This window comes from Mus pahari, chromosome 3 (genome assembly GCF_900095145.1).
Source record: "Mus pahari chromosome 3, PAHARI_EIJ_v1.1, whole genome shotgun sequence".
Classification (NCBI taxonomy): Eukaryota; Metazoa; Chordata; class Mammalia; order Rodentia; family Muridae; genus Mus; species Mus pahari.
Window position 1 is genome coordinate 135,148,156 of NC_034592.1, and position 17,914 is coordinate 135,166,069.

Consider the following 17,914-nt stretch of genomic DNA (forward strand, 5'->3'; position numbering starts at 1 on the left):
CTCTTGAGTGCTGGGATCAAAGGTGTGCGCCCCCACACAGAGCCCTCTGCTTGCTTTTTATTCATGATTCTCCACTAACTCCAAAAGGTCACTACCTCTTCTTTTTCTTATTTTGAGACAGGTTTCTCTGTGTAACTCTGGCTGTCTTGGAATTCACTCTGTAGACCAGGCTGTCCTCAAGTTCACAGAAATCCATCTACTTCTGCCTCCCAAGTGCTGGGGATTAAAGAAGTGTGCCTCTAAGCCTGGCTTATGTCTGAATAGATATGCACATGTGTGAGGGCATGCATGCTTGCATATAGGCAGAGTTCAGAGAGGGTATCACATCTCTTGGTACTGGAATTCCATGTATTTGGGAATCCTCAGCTTATTAATCTAAATTCTGGTCCTCAGGTCTGTGCAGCAAACATTCAACCTCTGAGCCACTGCTCCAGCCCTAAACATCATCTTTTCTCTAGAGCCATCTCTAATTCATGTGAAACCCTTGACACCTATCTTAATAATGTGACCTCAGATCTGGTCAGTTTACCCTCAAGTCTGTCATCACGTCTTGCCAGAAGACATTGGCCTTCTCATGAAAGCCCTAAGCCACCCAGCACCACACTCTACACCTATCTTCTCCGTTAGACTTAAAAAGGCAGACCTCTGCTACAACAGGGTTCAGGAAACACTTGTCCAGCAACTGTGACTGCTGGGCTCACCAGAATGTCAGCTCTCAGCATGCTCAATTAACACCACTTCTCCCAGTAATGTGGGGATCAGAAAGAAGTCTGGGGCTGAAGGAACTTGATGAGCCACCCCATCCCAGGCAGCAGAGCCAGAACCCAGCAGTTTCCCCCTTACCCAGCGGCGCAGAGCCAAGGCTGTGGTTCACAGAGTCACAGACACCATTTATTACTGAACTGCACTTTCACCTTCACACAAACTATTTCAAAGAGCTGGAACAAGTGTAGGGTGAGGGGAGAGGAGGGACAGGTGCCCCTCAGAAGCCAGGACTCCTGGTGGGCTTCCCCAGGCAAGGGCAGGGAGGGAGCATCAGGCTGTCAGTCTCTGGGCACCAGCTCTCCATGGGCACGCGCACAGCAAGCCAGCAGCTCCTCACACATAAATACAGACACGCTTAACAAAAATAGTATATCATCTTCACAAGGAATAAAAACTAGTCTCGAATATGTACAGCAGAGAGCCCGGGGTGGGTGGCCAGAGCTGAGCTGGGACCCACAGGGATGAGACAGGCCAAGGGTGGACAGAGGAGAGAGGCCTGAAGGGCTCCTGGCCAGGCCATTCTGACCTTGGCAGCCCCGCTGCCCAGGCTAGATGGGGGCAGAGCACAAAGACAGGCCATTGCGGTTCCCCTCACCTGGGCACCAGGTTCGTCTTCCTGCCCTTCCTGCCTGAGGTAGGGAAGCCCCCGGGCTCCCACAGCTGCTCTGTATAGCTTCCCCTCACTTGTGGGCTGAGGCCAGAGCCCCTCGACCCTGAGTCCAACACCGAAGGCAAAGACACCACAGGCCGATCTCGCAGGAAGTGAGGCAGCTGAGTCATTAACAGCTCTGGGGCACCTATCTTGGGCCCATTGGTCCCTCAGTCATGGTCATGGGAGCCAGGGGAGGGGTCGACAAGGATCTTGAGGGGTGCTAAGCTGCAAGAGCCACCCTAGCTCTAGCAAGGTGGACTTTCAGCAGCTAAGCCCCTCCTCCTGGGTGGGGCTAGACTCAGGAGAACATTCAGACCACAAGTGGGGGCTTTAGCCAGGCCACAAGTGGGAGGAGGTTCTGGTCCTTGTCTCATTATCCCAAGCAGCCTGAATTTCTAATTAGTCAAAAGGGCTAAAAGCACCTCACTCAACGGCTCTTGGGGGGTGGAGATGGGAAGGAGAAGGGAGACCCAGAGACACAGCGGGATGGGAAATGATCAAGTCTGAGGCCACACACATCAAAACCAAGGCAAGCTAGTCTCCTTCAGGGGAAGAGCTCCCTGCTGGAAAAGCATTCCTAAGAGGCTCAGGGGTAATTAGGGTCCCACCAACAAGACAGGCTTTCCTCTCTCACACCCCCCTTCCTGCTCCTGCCAGCCTCCAAGGAGCCGGTTTAGGGGAAAACCTTGTGAGTTTTGAGGCCAAGGGAACTGAGATGTGGGGGGAAGGTGGCTTTCACAGAAGTGTGGTAGATTCTAGAAAGCTAACTGCAGGGGACTCCATCTAGGCCCAACCCTGTGATAGGGCAAGGGGTGTGAGTTGCATGTAGTGGTTCTCCTGGTAGCAATGGTGGTTGAAGAGAGAGTTGTGGTGGGGGCAGGGTGGGAGGTGAGAGGTGAGTGGACGGTCAGTGTCTGGTCACTTCCGACTGAAGAGTGAGCCCAGCAGAACCACACCAGCCACAGTCATGCCCGTCAGGAACCAGCGGTTGAAGCGCTCCTGGCCTTTCCGACTCTCCGCTGCTGCATTGTTCCCGTAGAGATCCACAAAAGTGTCCTGTAGAGACAGAGAAGGAAAGATAGATACTGTGTGAATCTTTGCACAGAATGAGCAGAAAAGGGCATCTCCATGCCACAGCACTAGTGCCCACCATGGCTAGAGAAATGATTAAAGGCTGACCTGAAGCCCACCTGGGGAAGACCAACCCAGCCTACTGCTGAGAACACAGGTGCAGAGAGTGTGAAATGCCTTAAGAAGCAACAGACAGCTTGGTGGGAACACCAGCAGGGACTACTAGGAGAAAGGAGCATGCAGGAGGTGGCACATAGGGTGTCATCACATAGCACTAGAGGCTGAGTGGACACCAAGACAACTGTCAGGCTCTGGTTTGCCATTGCTAGATTACAGGGAGGTGAGGTTCTCAGAGCAGTTTCACTGGGGCACTCAGTGGTCTTGGGACATTCAGACAGGAGATTCTTCCCCTGTAAAGGAGGCCTCAGGCAGAGCTGGCTGGTAGGTGCGGAGAACATAGCAGAACATTTAACACGGACATAGAGAGGCCATTCCTGTCCCCACCTCAGGGCTGTCAGTCTTGAACCAAGAAGGAGTGCTCTCTGCCATGAAGCTTAGTCATCAGAAGAGCACATGACTCAGTAGGACAGCCAGCACATGGACACCATAGCCTTGAGGCCAGCAAGGCTCTCTTCCTCAGGCAGCTGGGACTTTTGAGAAGCAAGGAACCTGATTAAGGTCACCCTACAAGGTCACTGATACAAACAGAATCCAAACTTGGTACTTGGTCCCTAGAAATAAGAGTTCACCATATGTCTGTGGAATTAAATGTTGACGTTAGAGCCCATGCTATTGCTTCTATGGGGGTCTGTCAGTCTCCATCTGGTCCCAGTTGGCTAGGTGGAGGCTCCCTGATAAGACTTCCATCTCCAGGGGTTCTGGGCCCCACCTCCCAGTGTGCTCATTCAGGATGCAGCCTGGTCCATTTCTTATCTTCTGATATCCCACCCCACCACCATGCACTGCGGAGAAAACTGCTTAAAAACACTGACCAGGTCACTGTCGACTGGCCAGGTTACTGCACACTGCACGCAGGCCCCACTCTAGTGGCTTTCTCAGTAGTGAGCGGGGCATCGTTGCATCCTGGTACCTAGCAGTAGGACAGCACAAGTGCTGAGCAGACTGACTAAGAAATGTCAGTATTTATGATGCTTTTGAAGAAGCAGCAATGAGCCATGAGCCCTCATGGCGAGGCTCCTCCTAATCCTCTTAGAGAACAAGAAGCAGCAAGCAGATGGTAAGTCCTTTCTGCTCACAAGGCATCCGACTCTCCAAACTCTTCATCTTCCCAAGGTGTCCTCACACCAGAGCTGTCTGCCTCCCTCCCCATAGCTGTAGACCAGTGAGTCTCTCTTGTAAAAGTAACTTTTAATGCCCGGTGTGGTGGCGCACGCCTTTAATTCCAGCACTCGGGAGGCAGAGGCAGGCGGATTTCTGAGTTCGAGGCCAGCCTGGTCTACAGAGTGAGTTCCAGGACAGCCAGGGCTACACAGAGAAACCCTGTTTCGGGGGGAAAAAAAAAAAAAAAAGTAACTTTTATTCGCCTGTTGTAATTGTTGTCCGGGAGGCTTATTGCCTCTGTCTGCTAACCTAAGCCTTGTCCTGGAAGATTCTAGTCTCCATACCATCTAATCTAGGTCTATTATGTTTTCAACCTCTGAGATTTGCTGCTGAATAAGCTCACCCTTTCTTGTTCTTCCCGAACTCTGGCTGGCTGGTTCAACTCAGCTGTTCTGGCTCAATCTTCCAGCTGACTGATTCAATGGCTTCTTTCTTGGCCTCTGAATTGCTCTGCTTGGCCTCAAACTAATTCTAGCAGCCTCCTCCCTCTCAACTCTACTGTCCTGCTCTGCAGGAATTCTCTTTTTCTGTACTGTCTCTCCCTTAGAAGCTTCCCTTTCCTTTCATCTCGTGAGAGTTAGGCATATCTTATTCTGTCAAATCTTTACTGATTTGTCAATGTGTCTGCCACTCAACTAGACATCACTTTCAAACATGGGTGCTTCCTTCTACAAACTAATTTTACTTTCATTGTTTGGTATTAAAGGTGTGAAATAAGGGCATGTCTGTATTCCAGCGAGAGGGATTAAAAGGTGTGTGCCAAGGGCTGAGCCACACTAACTAAAAACAGGTTCAAATATCCTCTAACACACTCTGCCCCCTACACTGGCTATATGCTATCTTTGTGACCACACTGTCTAGAGCATCCACACTTGTGCCCACCCCAACCTTGCTGTAGGTTTTTTTTTTCTCAGCATACTATCTTCTTTCCTCTCTCTTCTCTTCTTCCACCCTTTTCCAGAGATAGGGCCCAGAATTCTCAATCCTCCTGCCTCAGCACTAAGGTTACAGGTAGCCACACCCAACTCCTCAGCACTTTTCATGACCACAGTATACATCATATTTTGCTACAATTTGCCTTCTGTACTAGATATGTCTAGTTGAGAGCTGAGATCCTGTCTTGTGCTTAGAAAAGGATATGTCACAGAGAAAGCTGACTATACACAGATGGTAAGTTAGGCTGGTGCTAACATTCAATCCCTCCTGGTTTTGCCATCTCTCTTTGCTGCATCATAGTCTCTTGTGTTACCCTCTATGTTTGTTAAGTACACTCAGATCTTCATAGCAAAGAGGCCTGATGACATATTTCCGAGTTCATCCCTGGGAAGTTAAGCAACACATGACTGCATATGAGGAGAACAAATACACTGCACATCTGCTAAGCCCCAGGTATTGCTCCATCTTCCCGTAGGGCTCTCAGAGGTAGGTGAGAGTCTCATTTCCCAACAAAGGTAAGACGTCTGGTGCTTAAGGCTTGGAACATATTAACCAACAGGTAGTAGAATGGCGCCAGCCTGCAGGGATGGCCTACCTTCACAGGACAGGGCTGCTGTGTCCTACACAATACATGGCATGTGTGAGGCCCTGAGGTCCATCTGTAGTAAATCAGAGTGCCTGCTGTTCCAGTTTCCATCTGTTGGAAATGGGAGACCTTTCACAGTACCATAGGGTTTTTTTTTTTTTTAAATCTTTTTTTTTTTTCTAAGATTTTTATTTATTTATTATATGTAAGTACACTGTAGCTGTCTTCAGACACTCCAGAAGAGGGCGTCAGATCTTGTTACGGATGGTTGTGAGCCACCATGTGGTTGCTGGGATTTGAACTCTGGACCTTCGGAAGAGCAGTTGGGTGCTCTTACCCACTGAGCCATCTCACCAGCCCCTACCATAGGGTTTTAAGGTAAAGGGAGCAGAGCCAAGACCTGGGAAGAAAGCAGTGGATGGTTGTGCCTTTGTTTCATCCATCCTGGTCAGTCTCTATTCCTCTTGGCAAACAAGAAAACTTTTTTTTTTTTTTTTTTTTCGAGACAGGATTTCTCTNTGTAGCCCTGGCTGTCCTGGAACTCACTCTGTAGACCAGGCTGGCCTCGAACTCAGAAATCCGCCTGCCTCTGCCTCCCAAGTGCTGGGATCAAAGGTGTGCGCCACCACGCCCAGCAAGAAAACTCTTACGAAGACTGAGGATGTAGCATAGTTGGTAGAGTATCTGGCTAGCATGCATGAAGCCTTAGGTCCCTGATACCCTACATATAATTGGTATAGTGGTGCATGCCTATAACTCCAGCATGAAGGAGATAGAGGCAAGAAGTTCAGAAGTTCAAGGTCATCCTCAGATACATTTGGAGTTTGAGGCCAGCCAGTTAAGTAGGCCCAGGTAAAGCAACAAAAAGAATGAATAGAGTCCTGGGCTGTGGGAAGTAAAGAGGCCACAGCTAAAGAAAGAAGTCTTGGTTATCTCAAGGGGCCACAAGGAATCAGGGACACTGGGGTGGTTGCCAAAACACAGAGCCTGGCTCCCGCCCTGGAACTTTCCTGAAGTAGAGGGCTGACAGCCACAGGAAATTTTCGGCTCTGGGGCTGGGCTGGAGTAAACAGGCCTTGTCCCCACGAAGGCACAAAGCGTTCACTGTCCAGTCATTCCAGGGAGGAGGGGACACAGAGAAAGAACAAGGCACTGACCACTCCTGTCTCTGTCCCTAAGTGGCATTCTTGGCCAGGGTGCTCTTGCTCAGAGCTCCTTCTCCTGACGCAGTAGGGCTTTCAAGGGCGTGGATCCTGGTAGTGGCTTTTGCAGAGAACGGAGCAGAATGGGGCGTGCTGTTCCCGGGCGGGGGCTGGAGAAGCTGTGGTGTGGGTATATTTAGCCCAGGTTCACACGACATAACTTGGAAACAAACAGCCATTTTCTCAGCGGGCGGCTGCTCTGGGTAAATAAACAGGACTGTTGAGCTCTTAGGTCTGGAAAAGCAAAGATAAGCCTCCAACTGCTCCTCGGGGCTCCTGATTTTACTATGAAGTAGACAGGGGACTGAAGTCATAAATACTCCCAGGAACCCCAGGCCCAAGGTCCGCTGGACTCCGCATGGGCTAGAGTGAAGTGAGAGAAATCCCGTGGCATTGCCTGCTGCCTTGGAGATGCATGTGGAGTACAGTGTGGCTGGGGACACAATGCTAATGACCTACCCAACAGTCATAGACTCCCACCAAGCACAACAAATTCACAATGCCAACCCACAGCAGGTTTGGAGTAGAGCCCAGACTCAGTCAGACTCCAGTTTTCCTAACCTTCACTCCAGGAGAAGTCCAGTCTAGGACCCATCTAAAGGTTTTTTTTTTTTTTCCCCTCCAACATCACAGGGTTTCCAGTAGTCATGGCCACATACACCGAGGGGCCTGACAGTCTAGTCTCCACTCCCTCTTTAAAACTTCCTTCCTGGTGGCGCACGTCTTTAATCCTAGCACTTGGGAGGCAGAGGCAGACGAATTTCTGAGTTCGAGGCCAGCCTGGTCTACAGAGTAAGTTCCAGGATAGCCAGGGCTATCCTCCCTCCCTCCCTCCCTCCCTCCCTCTCTCTTTCTTTCTTTCTTTCTTCCTTTTTTTTCCAGACAGGGTTTCTCTGTATAGCCCTGGCTATCCTGGAACTCACTTTGTAGACCAAGCTGGCCTCGAACTCAAAAATCCGACTGCCTGTGTCTCCCAAGTGCTGAGATTAAAGGCATGCGTCACCACCGCCCCGTTCTTCAAAACTTTCTTCCTCAACCAGCCCAGGAGACCCACTGTGGAGTCCCCTCTTCCCTGCTCACTTCCTCCCAACTCTGCAGCCAACTTCTCTCTGTGTTCCAGGGTCTCTGCACTTCCGGTTACATCACTAATGTTCACAAAGCAACTATTATGCTTCAAGTCCAGCCCTGGAGATAGGCAGTAAACAGAACTTCCAGATGTTTTATGTTCTAGTACATTCTTAGCAGTAGTGAGATTACCTCTAAAGGGGACCCTGTGAAAAATTCGTTGCTATTCTAATTGTTTGTGGTTATACACAGCACATAAAAACAGTATTTCATTATGCTATTCTAATTTTATGGGAAGGGATTTAGTATAAAAGTATCTAAAGAGATCCTTTTTTTTTCTTTTTAAGATTTATTTACGTATTTATTTTATGTATGCGAGTACACTATCACTGTCTTCAGATACACCAAGAGAGGGCATCAGATCCCATTATAGATGGTTGTGAGCTGGTAAATGAACTCAGGGCCCCTGGAAGAGCAGTCAGTACTTTTAGCTGCCTAGCTATCCTTCCAGACCCAAGAGATTCTTGAGGGAAGGTTTGAAAGACAAGGGAAGCGGGTGGAGTAGAGGCTGGTGAGGGGCTTGGTGGTCGAGAGCACTGGCTGCCCTTCCAGAGGCTGGCTTTACCCTTTCTAGCAGCCACACGGTGCCTCACAACCGTATGTAAGGTGACTCTAGCTAGTTCCAGAGGATCTGATGCGCTCTCTGGCCTCTGCTGGTACTACATGCATGTGGTACACAAACATAATTCAAGCAAAACACCCATACAAATAAAATAATATAAAAAAGTAAGAAAAAGGAAAAGAAAAACAAGAAGAGAAAGTATCACAAAAAACAGTAAGGTCATTGCATAGACCATGGGGCTTAGAAGACAAGAGTGAGAGTACCTGCTATGGGTAGAGTCATCAGGAAAGTTGAGGAGGCCCTGATGATGGGCCAGTGCCAGCCAGGGGAGGGCTAAAGTGCCTTAGGTGCAAAAGAGTCCTCAGTGACAGAGCACTTGCTTGCCATACTTAATGTCTTCAATTTTATGGGTAGCACTAAGAAAAAAAAAAAATCAGGTTCCACCAGAAATTCTAAAGGCACAAAGATCTTGGGCAGGATAGAGAAGGGAAGCCCCTATCTCTGTGCTGGTCTCCCCTATCGCTCTTGGGACAGAGTGCAAGCAGGACCAAGCCTAAGCCAGACCCTGAAACCTCGCTCACCTAATCAGGTGTAGACTGACTTTTAGACAGATTTCTGCCCAAAGGCAGCTAACTGAATGACTCAACTTCCCTCCTCAACTAACTACGACAACAAAGACGACAACAAAGACGTCATGGTGACATGATGTCTGGAGGGCAGGGGCTCAGCAGAGGCTGAGTACTGTCCCAACTTGAATGCACCTCTCTTCCCTTCTCTCTCACCTGTATCCACGCTTTCTTCTTCCCAAGTGTGATTATGAGCAGAGTTAGTCATCTCTCTGGTTTCTAGTGTCCTCCTGGGTTAAGAGGTGAGAATAAAGCCCTATGTGACAGCTGGCTGCAGTACTTAGGGCTGGGCCCAGAGCCTTACGCATGCTAGACAGTGCTCTCCACAGACCTGCACATCCTCAGCACTGTTCATTTTCTGTTTAAGAGATGGGTCTGACTGTGCTGCCCAGGTTGGCCTTGACCTTTTCCTGCAGCAAAGGCTAGCCAGAAGCTTGAGAAGCTTCTGCCTCAGCCTTCCAAATGGCTGGGCTTACAGACCTGTGTCACCGGTTCTGGTCCTTTATCGTGTATGTGCCAATCTGAGCACTTTACCTCTGGTAGCCTATATTCCCCAACCATCTATGCTCCAATTTACTTGAAAGATGATTCTTTGTCCTGTCTCCCCCATTGCTTCTCACCTGTTATCTCTAGAGCCTGACACTGCATTTGGAATGTGGCAGGTCCTATAAAGGACCCTACTGAAGATAAATGAATACTTCTGTTTAATGTTCAGGGCATTTTTAATAATAACCCTTGCAAATGTTAATGTGGAAGCTCTAGGTCACTCAAGATCCTTATATAAGTAGTGATGGTTTGGGGTTTTTATTCATTCTGATGTCCCCTTTCTATAGGTCAGTTCATCAGCTGTCCCTACATACTGCCACTGGGTACCACTGTTGCCCACTTGAGGCCTATATATCTGAAGCAACAATTAGGCTGGGCTCTTCTCAATTTCCAAACAATAGACCTTCTGCTGCCCTGATAATGAGCCATGCTCATGTACCTCTGCGAAGGAAAGAGGTAAGTAAACTCTGGCTTAGAGTCATCAAGAAACCTTGCCAAAGTCTACCGTAGTTTAAGCCCAATGTGTCAGGCAACAAAACCCATATTCTAGGCCATGGTCAGGGTCTGGGTCCTTCAAAGAGAGTATGGTGGTCTAAAGCTATCAGCCAAATGAATGAGTCCCATCCAGTCAGTTGAGAGGAGCCCCAGGGAGAGGACATGACGAGAACCAGGGAAAGTGAAACCTCATCCTAGCTTCAGTGAGGAACAAGCAAGCTCCTGTGCCAGACAGTGCTTCCTTCCTCCTGGGTGACTCTGGAAAGCCACCAGGCCTGTGCCCACTGCTTCCTTCCTGATCAGTTATTTCAGGAAAGATGTGGGTGGAGAAGAGGAAGGGGCTCCTCAAAGTGACACCTCACAAGAAACAGTGGCAGTGTGCCTGTCCCTGGCCTTGGTACGGTCTCGTGTGGACAGATTGTGAGTCACTTGCAGAGTCACCTGCTCCTAGCCTCAGTTTCTCCCAGCTGAGTAGACAAATGAGACCTAGTTAGAAGATCCCTGGAAGGCAGTGGGGGGAAGGGGTGGCACACAGAGGCCTTATCTCTCTCTTAGTAGGAGTGCAGCAGGAGTGCAGGCAGCAGCTCGGAAGGAGTGAAGCTTGTGGCAGGAATCCACTTCCCCTGGCACTCCCAGGGGAGCTGTTGACTTGTGTGATGCGAGGGAAATAATCTCTCCTCTACCCTGAGGAACAGAGACCTGGATGCGGGTGCTCTAGACAGGCACATCAGTGGGTGGGAGCAGAGGCAGCCAGGGGCAGTGTTGCCATTAGGGGTTGCAAATGCTCAGTGAAACACGGTGATCTTTTGAGGGCTTCCTGGCTGAGGGTCTATGTGGCTGAGGCCATGTGAGCTTCAGGGAATCTTTGGGGACATTTTCACATCTTCCTCTAACTCTGTTGGTCATCTGTCAACCTCTTTTCTCCTTCCCCCTCCCCCACCATTAGTTCTAAGAAGAGGAGCCTGACAGATGTGCTCATTTCTCAGAACAGGAAGCGGCTGTGCAGGGAGGAGATAACACCTCGCTGGGGAATCGAGAAGTATCCGGCAGAGCAAGGGAGGCCTTCCATCTGGCCAGCTTTGAAACAGGCTACTCAGCTGGGCATCATAAGTACTCTCTGGGGCAGACCTGCTCAATAGAGTTTGCAACCACCTACTCCCAGAGGGCAGGTGACATGACAACCAGGATGCACTAGACCAGTGTCTTGAGTTTAAGAAATCACCCAGACCTCACAACAGCCTCGAGGAGTGCAAGGCATGCTGTAATCCCAGTACTCACTGGAGGCTGAGTCAGGGCAGCATGGTCTATATAGTGAGCTCCAGGCCAGCCAGGACTACATATGACATTCTCAACAACAAAAGCAAACAAAATCCTGAAGAGTAAATGCTGTTCTTACTCTTCATGTCACAGACAACAACACAGGACTAAAGAAGCATGATGTCCCCAAGGTCATGTCACACATTTCTGGTGACGGCGAATCCTAGTAGCCTGGTTTTAGAGCCCAGCAAATCATTGCTCTGGGCAGTGCAGCATGCTTTGTGAGGCCTCTTTTCTCAATTCAGTCCTCTCATCTCAAGCATGGTGACTTTCTATTCATACTCAAGTAGATGATAACAGCGCTCTAGTCTCCCCGTGTTCCAGGCCAGAAGGACATTCAGAGTCGAGTGACCTGTGTGTGATTATGTGTGCACACATGCAGGTGTCTGCTAAGGAAGAAAAAGGACACTGGCTCCCTGGATCTTGAGTTACAGGTGGCTGTGAGCAGCCTGACCTAGGTGCTAAGAACAGAACACTGGTCCTCTGATGAGCCATCCATCCCTCCAGCCTTAGAATTAATTAACATTTCTATCCACCTTTGCATGAGGTCCCCCAACATTACCATCTCTCTGATGGAGTAAGAGATAGACTGCCATGGTCACACAGAGTTTGTCCCATGTATATGATTACATCAGCAGGAGGTTACAGTCATTCCATGGCAGTCTCTCCTTTCTGTGTAGAACACTGTACATTTGGCTGGAAAACCATTCTTTTAGGGAGTGAGCACTTCTACTTATCCAAAGATCTGGATCTGTTTTCATCCTTGCTGTTTCAGCTGCCAAGGAAGGTAACTATGGACAGAAGCAGCTCTGCCAGGCTTCCTTGGCCTGGGCCAGTTTCCTGAGTGTTTCTTCACATGTGAACTGACTTACTTCCCACCAAGCTAGGCTGTCAGAGCAGAGTACACACATAGCCAGCAAGTCTGGCAAGTAGACTAAGATGTTTAATTCTGAACATCTTATCTATGAATGGGATTAAAAAAAAAAAAAAAAAAAGACCTCAATTCAGATTACTACAAGGATTCACCACCACACATGCAATCATGACACACAGTTAACTCTGAGGAAATGTTAGGAACAACTAGTGTTAGATTCATTATTAGCCAAGGCAGAGTTTGAGTCTCCCATGACATGTATGTGTGTGTCCCCTTATCCTCAACCAGGGCCAGGCTGCTTCTCTTCTCACATGCCATATTTTCTTCCTCAGGTTCCTTGGCATACTGGTCTTTCAGCCCAGCTTTCTCCTACTCTTAGGCTCACAGGGACCATCTTCAAGGAAGCCATCTGCTTACCTTTTCCATTTAACCATAAGTTCTGGTCTCTGGGCCTAGGCTGGTGCTTGGCCCAGAGAAGGTGCTGAAAAGAATAGAGGCCAGTAGAGTTGGTTCCCTCTTCATTCTCATCTTTCTTGGCAATACCACAAGGAGGCCTTGCAATATCAAGTAACTAGGCAGGAACCTGGCACTCTCTAGACACCACGTCCTCAGAGGCTCATGCAGAAGGCTGGGAAGCATATGGGAAAGTACTAGAAAAGACACCTTCTCTGAGAACACACTATTAGTCCTAGAACTTTGGAGGCAGAAGCAGGAGATCCTTGAGCTAGAGGCCAGCCTAGTCTATATACTGAGTTCCAGGCCAGCCAAGATGTATAGTAAGACCCCTGTCTCAAAACAAGCAAAAAAGCACACAAGCACACAAATCCACAATGACACTCTGGGGGCCAGTGAGATGGCTTTGCAGGTAAAGGTGTTGTTGCCCATGTCTGACAACCTGAGTTTGATCCCCAGAACCTACACAACGGGAGAGAGCCAACTTCCATAAATGTGCTGTAGCACCTGTGCCCCCACCAGATAAATACATGTAATAATAATAATAATAATAATAATAATAATAATAATAATAATAAATGGCATCTTCTGCACTGTGTTGGAACAAATGGGGTCCACAGCAGCATCTCCTGCCTCCTTCCCCTCAGTCATACTTAGCCTCTCTCAACTCTGGGCAGGATGGGTTTTTCTTCTCAGCTCCATTGCTAGTTTGCTTGAGATAAATTCACTCCCCTGTCTGGTGTTTCCCTACCTATAAAGTGAAGGAGGGGCTAGAGAGATGGCTCAGCTCCCAGCACCCACATGGTGGCTCATAGCAATCCATAACTCCAAATCCAATGTCCTCCTCTGACCCCCAAGGGTACCAGACACATACATAGTGAGTGCACAGACCTATATGCATGGAAAAAACTCATACATTTAAAAATAAACAAACCTCAAACAAACAAATAAGTGAAAGTGATCCCATCACAGGGATTCTGAAAGGAAGGGCTACTGGGAAGAGGAAGAAAGTAACTCATTTGGGTCCTTTTAGGGGCATTCAAAAGGTTTAGTACCCCATGTGTGAAGGTGGAGACCCAACATTCCAGGAGGATATGTTGCTGCAAAAGGGCCTGTCCCTCCTCTAGCTAAAAGCCCAATGGCTCTGGCTCCCCATCCTGGGGAATTAAGGAGAAGAGGACAGTGGCTAATCTATGAGCCAGGGCAAGCTTCCAAGTGGTCAGACTTTCTCAAGCACTGTAGCCTCAACCTCTTCACCCTAGCACTGCCTCCAACTAGTCCGGACAAGTCCTGGGTATTTTCAGCCACCTTTATCTGATTAGAAATGTTTGGAATTCCACTGGCTGAAGGCAAGCAATCTGGAGGATTATGCAATGGGTACAAATCTCCAGAATGCCCTTCCCTCTGCTCTTCCTCCTTTGCTACGCATGAATGCACCCCACCCTCCAAATATCTGAAACCTTAGAGATCTTTGTGGGCCAAATCCACAACCCAGGCTCCTCAGCCCTTCACCATGCAGAGCTACAGGCTGCAGACACTCAGGGGAGTGCCACCCAAAGGTGTGCTATCCACGCAGCTGATATACACATCATTACCATGCAGTCCAGAACAGCTAACTATCTGCTTAGGTAGATGGACTCCTCAGAAATCTCAATAGACACTGAAATCCAGGTACTTGCCCACCAGATATAAGTCAAAGCCTGGTCTTACGCCTCCTGACTCCTGGGGCAAAGGCTCTGCTAAGCCTCATGTTCTAGGGTACAAGACCAGCTGCACCCACTCCACAGGCATGGCAGCAGAATCAAATGGTCCATGGTATATGCCCAATAAATGTTTTGATTCCAGCTAAAGATGAGTGGCACTTCCCACAGTCTGTTAGTTTTAGCTTTATTTATAATAGCTAAGACCCCTCCCAGGAAAGTCTTGTTATATAACCCAGGTTGGAGGTGAATTCATTTTGTAAGCAGACCTTGAACTCCAATGATTCTATTCCCTCGGCCTCAAGTGCTCAGCGAACGAGCACGCAGTAAGTTCTTCCTTTTGCTGCCCTTTTCCACACCCGATGCTCTTAGGCTTGGAAGTTGGAGATGATTTTGAGGAAGAGATACCATATGCCCTCTGGTCCCCTCCACGTCTCAAGAGATAGTAAAGGAAGGATATATTGATTGTTCTGTTCCAACTTGCCTACTTACCACCCATCAGCCATCTGTACAGGCCCTCTTTGTAAGCTAGGCTGCCTGGAATTAGGAGCAGGAAGGTTCAGACAAGTGGGCCTGTTTATCTCTGAGCTTTCTTTTATCCAATCTGAACTGTATCAGATGGTGAGCACTGATGAGCTGGGGACAAAGCAGTGGGCTAGTCAAAGTTCCCTGGGCCTGAGCCCTGAGCTTCCTCTGCCTAGGCCTAACAGATCTCCACGGGAAAGATGTTGAACCAAGATTGTGCATGGGTTTTAAGATAACTAGAGGTGGGGCTGGAGAGATGGCTCAGAGGTTAAGAGCACTGACTGTTCTTCCAGAGGTCCTGAGTTCAAATCCCAGCAACCACATGGTGACTCACAACCATCTGTAATGGGATCCGATGCTCTCTTCTGGTGTGTATCTGAAGACAGCTACAGTGTACTCATATAAATTAAAAAAATAAAATAAAATAACTTAGAGGTGCAGTTGTGGTGGCACATGAATATAATCCTAGTACCTAGGCAGAGGTATGTGGATCTCTGTGAGTTCAAGGCCAGACTGGTCTACATAGGGAGACCCTATCTCAATAAACAAACCAAAGACAAAACAACAAAAACAAATCAAAAACCCCCAAAACAACCCAACACACAAAAATGCAAGTAAGATGATACACAGGGCAGACTGGTGGCCAAGTGTTGCCCCCAGAACGCAGCTAAAGAAAGAAGTGGTCTCGGGGAAGGTGTGGCTAGGCGAGCAACAGAGCCTGCTTCAGGCCAGAAAAGCCATCCCAGTGCCAAGCACAGAGCTGGCAGTTCTATAGAGAACAAAGGCCAGAGTGTGCCAGGCTTGAGGGGCCTAGTGAGGCAGCATCGTGGGGGACGGGCACGCACAAACGTGTAGGTGAGGTCCATGGAGATCAGACAGCTGAGAGCAGAAATGAAAACATGGGTCCCAAAGGGCAGCAGCTTCAGCTCTGTAAACACCAGCCAAGCCGAGGAGGGTTCAGGTGCAGGTCTGGGGACCCAGCTGAGCTCAGCAGGAGGATGGGACCTCCCTAGTCTCCTTCATCAATGATGATGACACTAAGCTGAACAGAAGCCACAGACACGCCTGGGCAGAGCCATCTTCTCAGACCCACATTCCAGATGGTCTTTTCCGAGGACCCTCTGCTTGCTTGATCCAGCCAGCTCCACCCACAGGCTCTTGAAGATCCTATCCCAGTTAAGAGGGGGGCATCCCTTCCCTACCCGATGGGTCTCTGAGAACATGGCTGCAGGTGCGGGGCAAAGTCAGAATTGCTGTAACTGCCAGGCCAGCAGTGCCTGACCTACATCTCCATGCTTGGTTGCATGAAAGAAAATACCAGGGCTTTCCGTTAGTGCTCACTAGATGCAGCTGGTTCAGGGAAGCCTGAGTTTTTTTGAAGGCCTGTCAAGAGTAGGGCAAGTATGATCTGGCTTTGGGGACCTCTATAGATTTCAGAGATTAGAATCTTCCTTTTACCAAGGCCCCCACTGAAGCTTTCTTCTTTTTCTAATATATTATCCTTATTAAGAAAACAACACAGAGAGACAGAGAGAGGAAGAGAAGAGAAGAGAAGAGAAGAGAAGAGAAGAGAAGAGAAGAGAAGAGAAGAGAAGAGAAGAGAAGAGAAGAGAAGAGAAGAGACAAACTGCTTTTCTTTTCTTTTTTATTTTGGTTTTTTGAGACAGGGTTTCTCTGTGTAGCCCTGGCTGTCCTGGAACTCACTCTGTAGACCAGGCTGGCCTCAAACACAGAAATCCCCCTGCCTCTGCCTCCCAAGTGCTGGGATTAAAGGTGTGCGCCACCACTGCCCGGTAACAGTTGCTTTTTTTTTTTTTACAAACCACTGGCACTTAAAGGCGACTTTCGTTTTTTTGTAGGAGGGGCACAACAACAACAACAACACCCCCACACACAGAGAAAGAAATGAACAAACCCCAACAATTTAAAAGTTCTGGCCAGGAGTGACCCCAGCAACTGGAATCACAGAAGACCAGAAGCTGAAGGTCATTCTCAGGCCAGCTGGGGCTGTGTAGGACTCTGGCTTGTAGTAAGGGTCTAATCAGGAGACATGTTCTAGCATGGTATTATTCCCAGGCATCATCATCTCAATGAGGTGGGCTTTACTTATATCCTTACATCAGAAGAGCTCGCACTCTGGTTCCAAAGCCGTAGGACCCTTCCGTGGGAATTTTGTTTCCCTCAAGGGAGTGGTGGGATGTAAGGAAAGAGACTAAGGTTTCATGTTAGAAGAAAAGATTCTATCTGGAGCCAATGAACTCATGAATCTTAGAGAAGAACCCACTGCCTCCACGATACTAAATCAGTTTAGTCCCTAACCATTCTAAATAGCCTTTACCCACCAGCATACCACAGGATAATACCCCTCATCACAGAAAGCCATAGCTGGTGAATATGTGGAGAACTGACCACTAGGATACACAGCCTCAACAGATACATCAGAAAAACAACCCCCCCACACCTAAGACCTAGGATATACTGTGGAAGAGAATGTAGAAAGGCAGAAGACCAAGAAGTCAACCTTGAAAGTGTGTCTCCTAGAAATGACAGGGAAGCTACACTCAGGATACCTCAACAGTATGGCTGCCTAAATAAGATCTGAACACTATCAATACCAATGGGCACGCTAACATGAAAGGGAGAAATCCAACCCTAGAAAAAGGACCATGGGAAAGCACTGGTGAGGGAAGGAGAACTGGTCTTCTCCAGGGAGGTGTCTCCTACTTGGTTATCCAGTATTAAATGGTCAGCCTTGAAATCATATTGTTATGTATACATTACATATATATATATATGTAACAATAATTTAAAAAAAAAGAGGCCATGAATTTGCAAAGGAGTGAGGGGTTGGAAGAAAAAGGAGAGAAATGATGTCATTATATTTTAATTTAAAAATTGGGGTGGTGGTGGGGCTGGAAAGATGGCCCTGTGGTTAAAAAGGTCTCTCTTGGAAGACCTGGGTTTGGTTCCCAGCATCTGAGTGGTGGTTTGTAACTCCAGCTCCAGGGAACCCACGCCTCGCCTGACCTCCACAGGCTCCTCTATGCACACGGTACACATACATATACCCGAGTGCACGTACATAAATAAAACAATTTTTTTAATTGCAAAAATTTTCAACATTGAAAAAAAAAATCA

At 48.3% G+C, this 17,914-nt stretch overlaps 1 protein-coding gene across 4 annotated transcripts in view; it reads right to left on the reverse strand.

Moving 5' to 3' along the window:
- Window positions 1-869: 869 nt before the first annotated feature.
- Bcl2l1 (BCL2 like 1) overlaps window positions 870-17,914 on the reverse strand; it is a 49,493-nt gene continuing 32,448 nt past the window's right edge. For all 4 annotated transcript variants that reach the window (XM_021193809.1, XM_029536003.1, XM_029536002.1 and 1 more), the window contains exon 3: window positions 870-2,473. In XM_021193809.1, the coding sequence (XP_021049468.1) occupies window positions 2,336-2,473 (138 nt within the window). In that variant the 3' untranslated portion in view covers window positions 870-2,335. The remainder of the gene's footprint in view (window positions 2,474-17,914) is intronic.